This window comes from Ambystoma mexicanum, chromosome 11 (assembly GCF_040938575.1).
Source record: "Ambystoma mexicanum isolate Mex_15411 chromosome 11, UKY_AmexF1_1, whole genome shotgun sequence".
NCBI lineage: Eukaryota > Metazoa > Chordata > Amphibia > Caudata > Ambystomatidae > Ambystoma > Ambystoma mexicanum.
Window position 1 is genome coordinate 546,825,644 of NC_090934.1, and position 17,290 is coordinate 546,842,933.

At 46.3% G+C, this 17,290-nt stretch overlaps 1 protein-coding gene across 1 annotated transcript; it reads right to left on the reverse strand.

Annotated features, from left to right (window-relative positions):
- Positions 1-11,197: 11,197 nt before the first annotated feature.
- Positions 11,198-11,629, reverse strand: LOC138505018 (uncharacterized). The gene has a single exon (XM_069625368.1). It carries the CDS (start codon positions 11,627-11,629, stop codon positions 11,198-11,200), a length of 432 nt encoding a protein of 143 aa, XP_069481469.1.
- Between the last annotated feature and the right edge of the window lie 5,661 nt (positions 11,630-17,290).

A 17,290-nucleotide genomic window follows, 5' to 3' on the forward strand; every position in this document is an offset into this window, starting at 1 on the left:
CAGGAGTAATGAAGATTACAGATAGCTAAATCAGGCACTACCTCCATGTACCTCTACCTCATCCCAGTACTTGTGTATGAGGCACATTGCCTCATACACAGGTACTGCCTCATACAAAAGTACAGGTACGAGGAAGAATAGAACTAGGAGTAATGACTATTATCAATAAGTAATCAAGGCATTAAACACAAGTAGAGGCATAACACCATTGAGTTGAAATTTTGAGCTATGTTGATTCAATCTGGCTGAGCATTTCCCAGACAGAACAGGACACAGATGTTAAATGGCACCTGGGTTTCGTTGTTAACAAGCGCCCAGCATTTACTAACCCAGCAATTACTAACGTAAAGCATTTCACTGTTAGTGCCTGCATTCAAATGCCAAATTTTTTAGGCAATTGAAATCGTGATGTGGGTTTAGTACTTGCATGCCAGGGGAGTGATTGGATGGGTAGAGAGGGAACAGGAGACGGCTCATTCTCACAGCAGTCCATAAATGGGTGCTTTCAGACTTAAAGGAGAGAGTTAACTTCTTGTGACATTGAAGCTGCACTAGAATAGTCTCATTAAAATGTGTAAAGAAGTTAGATGCCCCCACACAAATAAATTTGCCCCTTCCCCACCACCCGTGAAGTTGGTGCCTCTCCCAACATTGGAAGGATTAGCACCCCAAAAATTGAGGTTTTGTTGTGCCCCTGAACACAAGCACACACACACCATTCACCATATACACACATGCACACCCAGCCATCCATACATTTAAGTGTGCACCCTTTCGCCATACAGGCACACCCAGGCACCCACCCGTACATTTAAGTGTGCACCCTTTCATCATAGAGGCACACACACCCAGGCACCCACCCATACATTTAAGTGTGCACCCTTTTACCATACACTCACAGGCAGCCACCTATACATTTAGGTGTGCACCCTTTAACCATGCAGGTACACCAAGGCAGCCACCCATACATTTAAGTGTGCACCCTTTCACCGTATATGCACACACAAACACACCCAGCCACCCATACATTTGTGTGCACCCTTTCACCATACACTCACACAGGCAGCCACCTACACATTTAAGTGTACACCCTTCACCATACACTCACACGCAAACACGTCATGGGGTTGTGGGGAGCCCTATTACTTCAAAAAGAAATGGTTTCTTTTTGAAGTCACTTCCGTTGTGCGCTCTTTATACAATGTTGCCTCTTACAACCTTGACTTCAACACAGACCTGTCTTGCACCGGTCTCCCCAACTCACCGGCTGTGTTAATCTTACTGGCACTGCTTTAATCTTGGAGCCAAGGATGGTACCACAGCACCTGCTGCTCCTCCCCAACTCGATCAGCCATGTAGGAGGGCCCCGGCTATCTCTGATACACAATGCAGGCTTCTTCAGTCTTGTTCCCTGGTCTTATGCCTTTCAATCTGAAGGACTTTGGAAAGTAATGGTTTTCTGCCTGAAAGGTCAAGGGTATCTCCCTGCTGGTACACCCTTCTTGGTTTGCCATCTTTCTCCCCTCATTCAGCTGCCATCTCGAAAACACTGTTCCTTCGTGTGCTTTGCCTCGCTCAGAGTGTGCTCTCATGTACGCCTTTTAGCTGGCTTAATGGAAGTCAGGTATGAGTGGTTACCATTTACATTGCTCTGGTGTAAGTCTGTTTTCTGCCAGAGTGGCTGTCCATGTGAAAGTGTTCATGTAGGGAAAGGGGGGTAGAGTTCCTAAATATCCTACCGGTAGGTTGGGTAAGGTTGTTACAGGGAAGGGGATACCCGCGTCTCTCCATAAGGTGTCCCACTCCCCAACGACCCCTCACCCAGGTGATCCTCCCGCACTGGTCCACTGTCCAATCTTGTCTCCCTCTCCTCCCCACTCTCCTCACCTGATCGGCAATCCTCCAACTCTTCTGTATTGAGATGTCGACGTGAGCAGAAGTCTCTCTTCGTGGCCGAAGACACTTGTCTACCACGAGAGGAAGCCACAGTGAATGCTTGAAACAAGCAGTCCTGGGACTCCTCTCCCGGAGCAGGCGACAAGGGAAAAAGCCTTGACGGCAGAAAAAACCCTTGAAAGGAATGAGGTCAACCCGGAGTCTTCCAAGGAGATTGATGGTAAGTAGGCTCCAGTGGTAGCAGAAGAGTGGGTAGTCGGCTGCTGAGGCTTGGAGGAGGTAGACGTGAGCTTATGGAAGCGGAGACCAAGAAGCCCTCGCCTCGCAAGAAGGAGTAGCGAGAGAGACTCAAGCCGGTGGCCAGAGCGAGCCGCGGGAGCCGAAAGAAAGCCAAAGTGAAACTAAGTAGAGGAGAGAGAGAGAGGGGGGAAAAAGCCTCGCCAGAAGCTAGGAGAGGCAAAAGGGAAAAGCACGGAACAAGCCGCGATAAGGAAAAAACTAGCGTTCTCACCCAAAAGCAGGAAGCAAAAGCTACGGGGTTGCAACGCAGCGATCGCTGGGAGTGAGAGGCTGAAGTACCTCCCAGCGACCGCCATGTTGCCGGAGAACTAGACCGCGACCGCACGTAAACAAAAGCAACGTGCTGGAACTACGGTCGGCGCCGGAGCCTCCAATGCGGAAGTATCCGCCAATCGGCCCGGCTGCGTATGACAGTATGCCCCCTCACAAAGCGAACCCCCCCTGGCTTGCCCGGAAAACTTTGATGGAAACCACTCAACAACCGGGGGGCATGAATGTGGGAGACCGGTTGCCAAGAGTCCTCCGACTCCGGGTAACCCTTCCACCAGACCAAATATTCCAAACGTCCCCTGTAGAATCTGGAGTCACGAATGGCCGAAACTTCGTATTCCTTCGTACTTCCAGAATCTCGAACTTGCAGACGGGGAAGGGATCTTAGGTGAGGATCCGGCACAAAAGGTTTGAGAAGGGAGGAGTGAAAAACAGGATGAATGCGACTGAGAGTGGGAGGCAATTTCAATCTGAAAGAGACAGGGTTGATCTTAGACAGAATAGAAAAGGGTCCCAAAAAGCGAGGAGAAAGTTTGGAAGGGTGAACCCATCGAGGCAGAAATTTAGTAGAGAGCCACACCTTGTCTCCCTCCTTCCAATCGGGACAGTCCTGCTGACGTTTATCAGCCTGTTCCTTGTTCCGGATTCTGCTCCTTTTCAGACTGAATTCAGCAGTCCTATGCGCCTCCGCAACGGACTGAAGTACTGCTTCCGCAGTGGGAGAGTTCGTAGGAACTGAAATCATGGGAAAAATGGATCGAGGATGCACTCCATACGTGCAAAAAAAAGGAGTAAGACCTATCGCGGAATGTGTAGAATTGTTGTACGTAAATTCTGCGGTGGGTAACAATGACACCCAGTTGTCTTGATGTCGGTTGATATAACATCTCAGGTATTGCTCCAAGGTGGCGTTCAGTCGTTCTGTCTGGCCATTCGACTGAGGGTGGAAACCAGATGATAGCGCTCTCTCCATGCCCACTCTAGTACACAAAGCCTTCCAAAAGTTTGAGATAAACTGACTACCTCGATCGGAAATGATCTTGTCAGGTAAGCCATGTGGTCGAAAAACCTCTCGTGTGAAGGTCTCTGCCATCTGAGTGGCGGTAGGTAAGCCAGGAAGCGGAGAAAAATGTGCCAATTTAGTGAAAGTATCTATCGTCACCATAATGCAAGTGCAAGATTCGGACTCTGGTAGCTCCACAATGAAATCGGTAGAGATGAGACCCCAAGGGCGTGTAGGCATCTCGGGTTGGGTCAGCAAACCTAAGGGCTTGCCAGATGGATATTTCGCTCTGGCACATATTGGACAGGCCTTGATGTAATCCTTAACCTCTCCTTTTAATTCAGGCCAGAAGAACCTTCTTGCAATAAGTTCAGTAGTGTTCTGCACTCCTCTATGACCCGCGGTAAGTGGATCATGGCCCAAATGAATGATCTTCTTACGCCAAGGGCCTTCTGGAATGTACAGTCGGTTACCGTAAAACACTAAACCTTCCTTCTCGGTATATTTCCCTCCTCGTAACCTAGGAAACTTTGGCCTTTCAGATGCCAGCGCGGTCTTAACTTCTTGAAAGAAAACGTTGACAAGTCCCAGGATCTTGTTTCTCCTGAACATAGCTTCTCGAGAAAGAGGGATAAAGTCTCCAGGAACCTACTTCCTTGATAAGGCATCTGCGACTTTATTCGAGGTACCTGGTAGATAGGTGATATGGAAGTCATATTGGGCAAAAAAATAAGCCCATCGGGCTTGCCTTGAATTAACGCACTCCATGTTTTGTAATGCCTTGAGATTCTTATGGTCTGTCCTAATGAGAAAAGGATGACGCGCACCCATCAGTAAATGTCGCCAATCTTCACAGGCCAGCTTCATGGCGAGTAGTTCCTTCTCTAGAACCGAATAGTTGAGTTGGCTGGGAGACAAAGTCTTCTAGAGATAGGCGACTGGATGTTCCACACCATTGTAGGTTTGCAAAAGAACTGCCCCTATGGCCATGGCAGAGGCATCAGTCTCAACAATGAACTGTCGGTTTTGATCCGGATGTCGAAGAATCGGAACAGAACAGAACAATCTTTTTAAGTTCCTAAAACCATGTTCAGCTTCGGGTGACCATAGGAAAGGCCCTGAATCTTTCCTCAAGAGTCTTGTAATGGGAAGTACTATCTCTGAGAAGTTTGGAATGAACCTCCTGTAGAATTTTGAGAGACCCAGAAATCTTTGTACCTCCTTTACATTGTCCGGGGAGGACCAATCGAGTATAGCAGTGACCTTGCCTGAATCCATGGAAATCCCCTCTTCCGAGAGAATGTAACCGAGATAGTGAACGGAGGGGACTGCAAAAACGCACTTCTCGGGTTTGACCAGAAGTTTATAACGTTGAAGGCGCTCCAGTACTTGAGTAACATGAATGATATGGGATTCCAAATCAGATGAGTAAATAAGAATGTCATCCAAATAGATGATGACCGTAACCAGTAGTAGATCGGAAAATAATCGATCCATGAATCGCTGAAAAATGGCCGGGGCATTTACTAATCCGAATGGCATTACTTTGTATTTGTATAATCCGAACGGGGTGCGAAAGGCCGTCTTCCATTCATCTCCTTTGGCAATGCGAAGCAAATGGTAAGCGTTCCGAAGGTCTAGTTTGGTGAAAATGCGGGCCCCCTGTACGGCCTCTATGATCTCAGATATGAGTGGCATGGGATAGCGGTCTCTGAAATGTCTGTTGCAGTAATGCCTGAAACCCGGCAAAGTCATGCAATATGGGATTGGCACTGGTCACCAATGGCGTGGCCCAAGAAAGGGCGTTACCAGTCATGTTTGCGATCAAAAAGCCTACCTTGGATTGATCGGTAGCAAAGGAACGAGGCCGAAATGTAAAGTAAACTACACAAGCCTCCATGAATTCTTTTATCTTTTTTGGCGAACCATCAAACTTCCGCGAAGGGAGCGACATTATCGGTAGTTCAGCAGGCGAAACCTCCCGAGTCGTGGCAAGTTGTCGTAGAACCACGTTTTCAGCCTTAACTGTCTGTAATTCTTGTGACAGGCCCTGAACCGCCTTCCAGAGTTCCTGGATCTGTTCTTCGGCTGACATTGTGTTCTCTTGGCGTTGCAATCTGTCAAATCTTGTCTCCCTCTCCTCCCCACTCTCCTCACCTGATCGGTAATCCTCCAACTCTTCTGTATTGAGATGCCGACGTGAGCAGAAGTCTCTCTTCGTGGCCGAAGACACTTGTCTACCACGAGAGGAAGCCACAGTGAATGCTTGAAACAAGCAGTCCTGGGACTCCTCTCCCGTAGCAGGCGACAAGGGAAAAAGCCTTGACGGCAGAAAAAACCCTTGAAAGGAATGAGGTCAACCCGGAGTCTTCCAAGGAGATTAATGGTAAGTAGGCTCCAGTGGTAGCAGAAGAGTGGGTAGTCGGCTGCTGAGGCTTGGAGGAGGTAGACGTGAGCTTATGGAGGCGGAGACCAAGAAGCCCTCGCCTCGCAAGAAGGAGTAGCGAGAGAGACTCAAGGCGGTGGCCAGAGCGAGCCGCGGGAGCCGAAAGGAAGCCAAAGTGAAACTAAGGAGAGGAGAGAGAGAGAGGGGAAAAAGCCTCACCAGAAGCTAGGAGAGGCAAAAGGGAAAAGCACGGAACAAGCCGCGATAAGGAAAAAACTAGCGTTCTCACCCAAAAGCAGGAAGCAAAAGCTACGGGGTTGCAACGCAGCGATCGCTGGGAGTGAGAGGCTGAAGTACCTCCCAGCGACCGCCATGTTGCCGGAGAACTAGACCGCGACTGCACGTAAATGAAAGCAACGTGCTAGAACTACGATCAGCGCCGGAGCCTCCAGTGCGTAAGTATCCGCCAATCGGCCCGGCTGCGTATGACATCCACCCCCAGGGTCTGGATCCAAAGGCGATGGATCCTAATCACTGACCTGGAGCTTGACGCACTAGCCATTACAGAAACCTGGCTACACGAAGCCTCCGCACCAGCCATATGCCAATCCCTACCTCCAGGATACACTCTCCTCTGCCAGGGTAGATCTACAAACAAAGGTGGCAGGGTCGCCCTTATTGTCAAAGAAACTCTCAAGGCTAGACAAATCAAATCTGCTACTTCAGATAATTTTGACGCTCTCTGTAAAAATCTCCTTCTCTCCCAACAACACCATGGCGCTACACTTAGTATACCGTCCTCCTGGCCCCTTTATGGACTTCCAAGCCAATCATTTACACCTCATAGGTAATAACCTCAAACCAACACCAGAGCCATTCTCCGAGGAGACTTCAACCTTGGTTTCAAGGATGCAAAAGACAAACAAGGTAAAGCCTTTGCTAAGTCACTCCTTGAACTGGGATTCATTCAAAAAGTGGACTCCCCAACCCACATCAAAGGACTCATATTGGACTGGTTAGTTGATCACAGCTGTGGTGTTGACATCAGTTCCAACGCCCCATGCCCATGGAATGAACACCATCTCCTCCATTTCCACATACCTTCCAGAGCTATAACCCAACAAAACCTTCCCATGCACGCCGCCATGGCCAGATCAAAGAAACTGCCCACCAAAGACAGAATTCTCCCCCTCCTAGAAGCATCAGCACTAGCACTACCACTCTCCAACAACCCCACAGAACTAGTCGAGCTCTACAACATCATTCTCAAAGTATTGGTAGACGCCATTGCCCCACTAGAGAAAAAAAAGAGCAAAAAGTATCAAACACAGCAACTCTTAATATAGTCAAGACTTACTTGACTTAAGAGCACTCAAAAGGCAAGCCTTGAACAAATGGCAATTTTGCCCCTCTGCCTCCACACGTGACTCCTACCTCAAAATTGCCAAACAACATAAAAACACCATTGCCGCAGTGAAATCCGATGCCTTTAACATCAGAATTGAAAAAGCAAAATCCCAATCCAAGGAATTGTTTGCCATTTTCAATGAACTGGTCCCCCCACGTCTACAAATAAAACCATGAAGGATGAGAAATGGTGTAACGACATCCAAAACTCTATGTTAGACAAAGTCAATTTACTCCAGGATATAATTAAGGCTAATTTCAGTAACTTGCCCAAGGTTGCACCCCCAACACACATTGGCTCTGAGCCAGTTCCATCTACCCCCCCTGACTAAAAACCCCTGACAAAACCCCTGATACCCTTTACTTTCAGAGAAGCAACCATTCCTGAAGTCTTACTAATCAGGAAGCACATAAAACCATCCTATGCAAAGGTGACGTTTGTCCGGCAAGCATAATCAAAGACTGCGGTAGTATAAGCACCCTTAATTACAGCCTTTATTAATGCTTCGTTCACCTCTTGCACAGTACCCTTCTCCATTAAGGAAGAATGGGTCCGGCCTCTGCTAAAAAAGCCCACATTGGACCCAGACTCCCCAAGCTACTTCAGGCCTATCACTACTCTGCCATTCCTGCTGAAAATTCTTGACAAGGCTGCATATTAACACATCCAGTCCTACCTGGAAATGCACAACATCTCGGGAAAGAGGCAATTTGGTTTTCGTCCTCGGCATGGTACACAGTCAGCCCTGCTAGACTTAAAAAATCAGCATCTAGAAAACATGGACAAAGGCAAGTCTGCGCTTCTTTTGCTCCTCGACCTGTCGGCAGCGTTCGACTTAGTTGACCAAAAGATCTTAGGGAAACACCTCTCAGACTCTACCCATTTCTCCCTTGAAGCCACCAGCTGGATAACATCCTTTGTGGAGGGCCGAGCCATGAGGGTCTTCTCAGACCAGGCATCAGCCACTCCATCCCCCATTGGTTGCGGGGTGCCCCAAGGCTTGTGCTCCTCTCCTACCCTCTATAATCTCTTCACCTTACCATTATTCACTGACCTAGAAGAATTCGGCATAACGTTCACCAATTATGCCGATGATACACACATTCTTCTTCCACTATCTGATGACTATGAGCAGGACCTCAAAACCTTACAACACACATATGCAATCATCAAGGCATGGATGGCGACCAATGGCCTTTGTCTCAATGGAGACAAATTGGAAATCCTACAGGTAGGCCCCAAGGAGACCCTAAATAAACTAGACAGCAATTACTGCAACTTCAAAATAGAGAACACTTGGCTGCAATAAAAACATTGGGAGTTTTCCTGGACTCCACCCTGTCTATGGATAGACAAGTTAGTTATATCTCATCATCAGCAGCACTTACTACTAAAATTATCAATGCTGTAAAACCCCACCTCTCTTTCAAAAATGGCCTCAATATTGCAAGAGCTGCCATAGGCGCAAAATTGGATTACTGTAATGTCCTCCTTTTAGGTACATCCACCAAAAACATTAACAGATACCAAATTGCGTGCAACATTGCTCTTAGGGCCACTCTCAGCATCCCCAGGAGAGAGCATATATCTCAGGCAAGACAAGATGCCCACTGGCTCCCGATCAAAGAGCGCATACTGTTCAAGGCACTCACAATCACTCACAGATGTCTATCTTAGTCGGCACCCCCTTATCTAGTGGAACGAATGCATCAAGTTCAAACCCACAGGCCTAAATGTGACCTATACCCACACCAACTCACAATCCCCGCCTTTAACAGAGCCAAAGCTGGAGGATCCAGTTTTGAAGTGCTAGCACCTAAATCCTGGAACTCACTACCACTCAAACTTAGAAAAGAAACTTCTCTCAAGGCTTTCAGAAAGGCACTGAAAACCAAACTATTCAAGTAGACCGCATCTTCTCCGCTGTTCCCCTGTAGCCATGGAACATGAATACTGTCTGTGCTTTAACTATGTGAACCTGTACCCAAGAACTGTACCTATGTTAAACTGCTACTAAGTGAATATTCTGTAACAGCGCCACAACGCCTGAGGGCAGTTTGTGTGCTTTATAAATGTAAACAAATAAATAAAATAAATGGCTGTTCCCTGGCCACTTGGGAGAGAGATTCCCAGGAACTAGCGAGTGGGACACCTTCTGGTTTCTTACATACCCTTCCCCTATGTGATGTAGCCGTATCTGTTTCACAGGTAAATGAGGAAAAGAAATGAATGTGCCCCTGGTCTTTACTGTTGCTGTGTTTCACAGTGAAACAGTAGGGTTGTGGGTCTAAGAAACATCACATGACTCGAGGGTTAGAGTCCTTCCGTTGACTTATCCATACTAAAGGTGAGTGGTCGGGGACAAGTGTGAACTTTCTTCCTAGAAGGTAGTACTTTAGATAGGAGATTACCCATTTGATGGCAAGGGCCTCTTATTCCAACACAGGGTAGTACATTTCATGTGGGAAGAGTTTTCAACTAGTGAATAGGATAGGCTGTACTAATCCATCACTCATTTGTAATAAAACTGCTCCTAACCCTGTGAGAGAGGCGTCAGTTTGTAACACAAAAATCTTTCAAAAAATCTACTACTTTTAGGATTGGATTCTGACACAAGGTTTGTTTTAAGTTGTTGTTACATGCATAGTCCTCATCAGTCCAATGAATCATCTGGGGTTCAGCGTTCTTTCATTTGTCTGTCAACCTAGCTGTTCTATCTGAGAAATTTGGGATAAACCTACGGTAATAACCAATTAATCTTAAGAATGCCCTAAGGTCTCTCTTGGTCTTAGGTATGGGGGTATCTAGGACGGCTTTCACTTTTTCTTGTTGGGGCTGGACACTGCCATTCCCTACAAAGAAACTGAGGTGTTTCAGAGGTAGGTAAGAGGACTAATACCCTTTGTCCTACTGAAAAGGATCTTAGATTTACCTTCTTGTCATATGTGGACTCCTTTGGGCTTGAGCTTTTTCCATGTGAGTGTAGACTAGATTTCGAACAAGTTTCATATGCTCTTGTAATCAGGTAGCTGTTTGGAAAAGGGGAATAGGTGCCACTTTCCTCTCTTCCCAGGTCCCCCCGAGCATGTCTAGGTTCACTACCGTAAAGTAGTTCAAAAGGAGAGAAACCAGTGGATGCCTGAGGGGTCTTTCTTACTGCAAATAGGGCCCAGGGACTGATGCTATCCCAGTTCTTTCCATCCTTATCTACCAATTTTCTCAAACTCATTTTAAGGATTTTGTTAAGACTCTCTACCAACCCATCCATTTGGGGGTGGTAAACTGAGGTTCTTAAAGTGGAGATATGTAGTAATTCCTTGACTTCACTCATCAATTTGCTCATAAAATTCAATCCCTGATCAGTTTGAACTTCCTTGGGAAAACAAACCCTAGAAAAGAATGGTAGTAGGTGTTTTAAGATCTTTTGGGTTGTATTATTCTGCATGGGGAATGTCTCCAGGTATCGGGTAGTGTAATCAACGATTATGAGGACATATTTATTACTTATTCTAGAGGTTTCCAATGTTCCAATGATATCCATCCCAATTGGGGAGAAAGGGACTTCTTTGATTGTTAAGGGGTTTAGAGGGGCAGATAAGAGAATATGTGCACTGGTTTTCTGGCATATTTCACATGACTGGATGAAGTTTTGTAGGTCAGCATGGATACCAGGCCAATAGAATTTCCCACTGATGTGAGCTTGGTTCTTAGATTGTCCTAAATGTCCCCCTGTCAAATGAGAAAGTGCAAGCTCTAGCACTATCCTACGATGGGTTTTGGGGATTATGAATTGAATTTTACTTAGGCCTTCTCTAGAGGTTTCCTTTCTATACAGTAATCCTTGTTTCGGGAAGAAAAAGGGGCTCCCCTTTTCTAGTTCTTCTTCCCCGGGAATCAATTGTACTAAAGCCTCTGCAAGTGCTGGATCATTTTGCTAGGCGAAGGCTAGATCAGGAAGGATGGTGGGTTCTTCTTCCCTCTTTGCCTCAGTGATAGGTGGTTCATCAGCCACTCCAAAGCCTAAGCTACCTCTCTCAGTTTCTTCTGCTTCACCTTCTTCCTTAAAACAGTGAAATAGAGCCTTCTCAAGAATTCCCTGTGCAATTTTGTCTTCACAATGTATTTCAAATTGAGTTTCGCTTTGAGTCTGTACGACAACCTTCACATCTCCCTGGAAGTCAGGATCTATGATGCCTACTAGCACATCCAGACCAAACTTCCGGGCTAGGCCAGATTTTACGGCTAGTCTTGTATAACAACCCTCAGTGGGTATTAGGACTAAGTCCGTGGGAATCATCCCTCTTTTCCCTGGAGGGATAGTAGCGTCTTTGCTGCTACAAATATCAAAGCCTATGGATTCTTTCATGGGTGTAGAGGGATCTGAGTATCTGTGACTAAGTTTCTGGAATTTTAGGGCCCCCAATGTGTCTCAATTAAGTCACATCCCACTTCTAACACCACATGTAAGGAAGGCATGGTATCAAACAGAGAAGACAGACACAAGTGATCACAGATTATTGACCTTCAATGGTTTGGTTGAACGCCTTTCTAACCCTAAATCTAAGGATGGGAGCAAGCTATGACCATCAAATAATAGTAACGCAGTCCCAGTGAAGTCTCTGTATATATAAAAGGGCCTATACTGATAAACCAATTGCCAATCCTTACTTCTAAATACAAAGCATGTGGGATAACAACATAGGCAAAAGAAAAGTTTTGTGCAAAAGAATACGTCAGGATAGTTGAGCTGTTGGCTTTGCTTCCCCGCATTATCAGCACGGGACAAGGCAGCACATTCGAGCTTCGCACACACTCTGGCTTCTCTGCCATGAGGATACAGTTCAAGTGATAGGTATCAGGGCCTTCTGTGCCAAAGTCTCTTTACCATTCAAAGTCTCTTTATTGCAGAGTGCCTCACATAACAAATAAGCACTAAAGTTCCTTTCTTCCCAGGTTTTCCACATTCACAAGTTCTCAGGTTCACTTTTCACCATGGGTCTCTCTCCTTCAGGTTCGGACCCCCTTTAGCACAATATTCACAATTGGTCTCCCTCAATTGGGCTCGGACCACGGATCTCCCTCATTTGGGCTCAGACCCCTTTAACACAATGTTCTCAATTGGTCTCCCTCGTTCGGGCCCAGGCTGTATCACAAATCGAAGACTTTCGATTGTGCAATGGATTTTGCTTGAACTGTCGCAGGAGAACTTCGAAACGCTTCATTTCTCCTTCTCATCTTTTACTTTTCCAGTTTTATCACTTTTAGCTGGACACATTACAGAGACCTTCGGCTGAGCACACTCATGGTGCCGGACCACTCTCTCACAGGTGTTGCATCTTTCTTTTCTTAGTTCAAACATCCATCAGCAATTCAGCTTTCCTCGAGTCTTTCAATACACATGTTACAAATCGTCCTTCTTGCGCTCTTTATACAATGTTGCCGCTTGCAACCTTGACTACAACATAGACCGGTCTTGTATTGGTCTCCCAACTCACCGGCTGTGTAAATCTTACTGGCACTGCTCTAATCTTGGAGCCAAGGATGGTACCACAGTGGCTGCTGCTCCTCCCCTACTCGATCAGCCATGCAGGAGGGCCCCAGGTATCTCTGACACATGATGCAGGAGTCTTCAGTCTTGTTTCCTGGTCTTACACCTTTCAATCCGTAGGACTTTGCAAAGTAACGGTTTTCTGACGGAAAGGTGTAGGGTATCTCCTTCCTGGTGTACCCTTCTTGGTTTGCCGTCTTTCTCCCCTCATTCAGCTGCCGTCTCAAAAACACTGTTCCTTTGTGTGCTTTGCTTCGCTTAGAGTGTACTCTCATGTTCCGCCTTTTATCCATGTGGGGAAGCTTAAAGGAAGTCAAGTGTCAGTGGTTACCATTAATTGCCTGACCTTGCCTGACCATAGTAGTGGGACATGTCAGGTACAATGTGCGTGTGTAAGTCTGTTTTCTCCCAGAGCAGGCTGTCTGTGTGAAAGTGTTTGTGTAGGGAAAGTGGGGGTAGAGTTCCTAAATATCCTACCAGGTAGGATGCAGTAAAGGTGTCACAGGGAAAAGGATACTTCATCTCGCCATCAGGTGTCCCACTCCCTGAAGACCCCTCACCCAGGTGATCCTCCCACACTGGTCTACCCCAGGGTCTGGATGCAAAGGCGATGGTCTTGCCCTGGCCACCTGGGAGGGAGATTCCCGGGGACTAGCGGGTGAGACACCTTCTGGTTTCTCACAACACACAGACTGAAAGCACCACCCGTGAGCACCAGAAAGCAAGTCCCCTTGTACCCCAAGGAACAAAGTTTTATTATCCCAAGGATCATAAGAACTATGTGGAACATTGGGTATTTTGTCAACCAACTAGAGTGTGTTGCCAGATGACTTAGAGCATCATACGCATAAACACATTAAGAATGCAGGTGACCTGAGAGGGGGTGACAAAGATATGCATTCTCAAAAAAACACAATATAAAGAGAATATGAAGAAGATTGAGGAGGTGATATGATAGGTTATTTATAACGCGCTTAATACCCAGAGGTTTCTAAGCGTGGACCCTGGGATCGAACCTGTGTTGCGCTGTGTCGTCTTGCTTCCAAGGCGAGCATGTTGCTGCTGAGCTATCCTCTGGAGACAAACCAGAGGGATAATGTAGAGAAGCAGATGTACACGTCACTCATGGAGCCCACCCCCTCACCTCCGTCATATTGGAAAAACAGCAAGAAAGCACTGTACATGACACCTGGTATTATCCCAATACTGCATTGAAGATATGAAAGGTGTTAAGCGCTCAGACAACCGTATCGAATGTACCCTCGATCTGATGTGGTAGAGGAGTCTGCAAACACCATTGGGCATAGAAGAGCTATAAGTAAAGTCTGACAGGCGTAAAGTGATGCCATGAGGAAAAAGAGTGGAGGGTGCACTGAAATTATATGCAAGTACTTAACGAATGAATATGTAACTGAAGTAACAAAGTAAAACGAATATCCAAATATGAAGAAATCATATATGCTGAGAAGATAAGTGAGAAGAAATGCAGTAAATGCATATATGCAGAAATTCAAGGTAAATGAGACATATGGAAGCTTGCTAAACGTAGGAACTCTAACTTGGGTAAAGCAGCCATGTTCAGAAAAAGGACATCTGTTTCACATAAATAGTAAGCTAGAAGCCTCAAGGAGAAAAACCAAGGCTGCAAGGTGCTGGAATACAAATTTGTACAAGAACAAAGGATATTTGTTTGACTCAGGATCAAGGATGACGCAGCAAGAAGTAACTGGAGGGCACAAAATGAGTTGAAGAGGATACGCCATGAACGTAGAATATATTTCTCTTCGATTAAGTAAAGGAGTGAACATTTGCGAATGCCAAGTATTGAACAATCAAAGATGCAGAAATCATATGCACAACAGAGCAACCAAGTCTCCAGAGTCCAAGAGGAGTAATAGCACCCAATATAATTGAATCAAATAATCACTAAATAGAGGGATAAGAGGACAAAATCATGGTCTCCTCACATATGGTGCAAGACCAGAAAAGAAGGCCTATTCATAAAGTTCCAGACGAAGATAGCAATGTACTTTCACCTCTGAAGACCAAAAAAGTCAGCAAGGTCAACTACAAACAAGAAGCCTTGGCTTAGGGCCCAACTGATGAGAGATGGTAGTCTAATTAGCCAAGTGCACAGTGGTCTGGCATTGTTGCCCGCACCTTTCATTTTGCTTATGTGCTGCTAACGAGCCAAATGTCCAAGGTTGAAGGAGAGTACCAACCAATCCAAATGGCCAATGTGATGATGGACTATACATTATTGCAGAAGCCAATCTGCTATTATTATTCTATTATTATCTGTATCACATGAAGTTAAAGGTAGTTCAAGGCGTGCCTATTTGATATGGGGCAGCCAATGAAGTTACTAACGCCTAAATAAGCTATAGATATGCATGTTCCCTTAACCAATCCCACCGCCCCATAGGTTTTTGCTGTTTGCCACGTAGAATGACATCATAGCTGAAGTACATTGAGGTATGAAGTCTTGGGTGTAACATAAATGTTTTGAGACTGAGTGACCTGCGACTTGTTATGCTTGCCTTATTTTCCTACTTTATTGAACTCATAATAAAGAACTATTTTCCATATTCTTTGAGTCTGTCCAGTTATTTGGAACTGAAATCAGTTATTGTGGTACTTGGTACGCTCCAGGTGCTACTGCACACAGGGCTCGTTAGGTCAGACAGAGAAGTTTAAATTTAATTCTGCTTCGACCGAGAGCCAGTGAAGCCAAGAAGATAGGAGAAAGGGAGATCATAGATTATGGGTTGATAATACCCTTTACAGCCATCCCCCATTATTGTATGCCATTATATTATGACTAATCATATAACAGTTTTAAACAGGTTAGGAACAAAAGAAGAACTTGCCGAAGAAGCTCAGAACTTTGCAGTGAATATTATCATAGTGAAATGTTGGCTAAGGACGTCTCGGAGCATTGAGGTGGGATGCTGGGAGAGAAAGGTCAAGCTTTGGAACGGTGGTTAAGACTGTCTGCTGACCCCTTTTTTTGGAATGGCCTACCAGCATTCCAATGTTATAATGTAGCATCAATTATGGGTTGAGGGCTTGGCCAGTTACGATCCACTAACGTGAGACATAATAGCCATCACTGTAAGCCTGATACATTAAAAAATAAAATGCTGTCATGCAAAGTAGAAAAGGACGTAAGTCACACTCTTATGTTAATGGCAGCTGCCGCACAAGTCAAGAAGCCAGTGCAGTGAACGATGCTTAAGTAGGTGTGGGTGGATTTGAAGTGGGATTGGGCACAGAAAGGGAAGCGGGACAGCCTGCAGACATACATGGTGGTACGGGGGAGTGGCCCCAGAAGCTGGGAAGAATCCAAGCTTATGCCGTTAGTGCAAGGCCATATTCCTAGCCTCCTGATTGTCTGGCGCCACTCTGCTGGCTGCTAATTAAACCACAATACCGCCTTCAACAGTTGAGAACAGGCCAGAGCTCAAGTGTGAGGGCGTGACGACACGAGCCTGCAACATTATCGTCTGATCATGCCCACTGCCTCAGGTATTATGGTTATTAACACTCTGGTGTAAACCCTCTGAAGTGTTAATAGTGGGGGTGGGGGGCCTGCACCAGGTGCGCAAGTCATTGGGCCTCATTACAACCGTGGTGGCCACAGGATGAACGGGGCCGGTAAATCACCAGCACTGTTCATACCGGGCCGCCACAGTACGAGTCTGCTCGTGAGGGCCACTCTGGATGCCTGGTCAGACCAGGCGTGCAGAGCTGCACCCGCGGGCTGTCCTGGATGGTAGTAGCAGTACCGTTATGAACGGTACCGCTGCTACCATCCTCCCCATTCCCATTGAGCCCTATGGGGGCTCAATTGGGAATGGGGACGTACCGGCTCCAGGTCCCGCGAAAGGAAATTACTGGGCCCTCCAAGGTCGGAATGGCCCGGTAAGTTCCCTTTTTTGCGGGATGCAGACCCGGACCCGAGTTTGCGAGTAGCCATGCCCTTATTAAGGGCATGGCTACTCCCAAACTCGTGATGAGGCCCATTGTGTCCATAGTTCAGATGAAAACGAAATGACATGAGGAAAAAAGCTGGAGTCCAAGCAAAGTCCCTCTTCCATTTCTATGGTTAGGGAAGTTATGCAACAGTTAAAAGATGGGGACCAGGAGGACAGTCATCAATGATCCAGACAACAGAGGTAAGGAAGAGGAGAGCTTGGGGATATGTGGCGAGGAGCGCTAGGCACGGGCCACGCTGGGAAATGCAGGCGGGTGCAATGAGCGCTTAGATTCGTTTCAGGATGGGTTACAGCAAACTGATTTATCCATGGACCCGCCACTGGTGCCAATACTCGTTTCTACTGATCTAAAATACTGGACTATTGAGTTTCCTGTATTCCGCTCTCTGTTCTTGTCTTTGGGGGCTTGTGCTGATAGTTTTACAAGGTCTAAACTGTCTCTGGCCCAAAGTTATCTTCAGAGGGTTTGTGTGTATTTCGC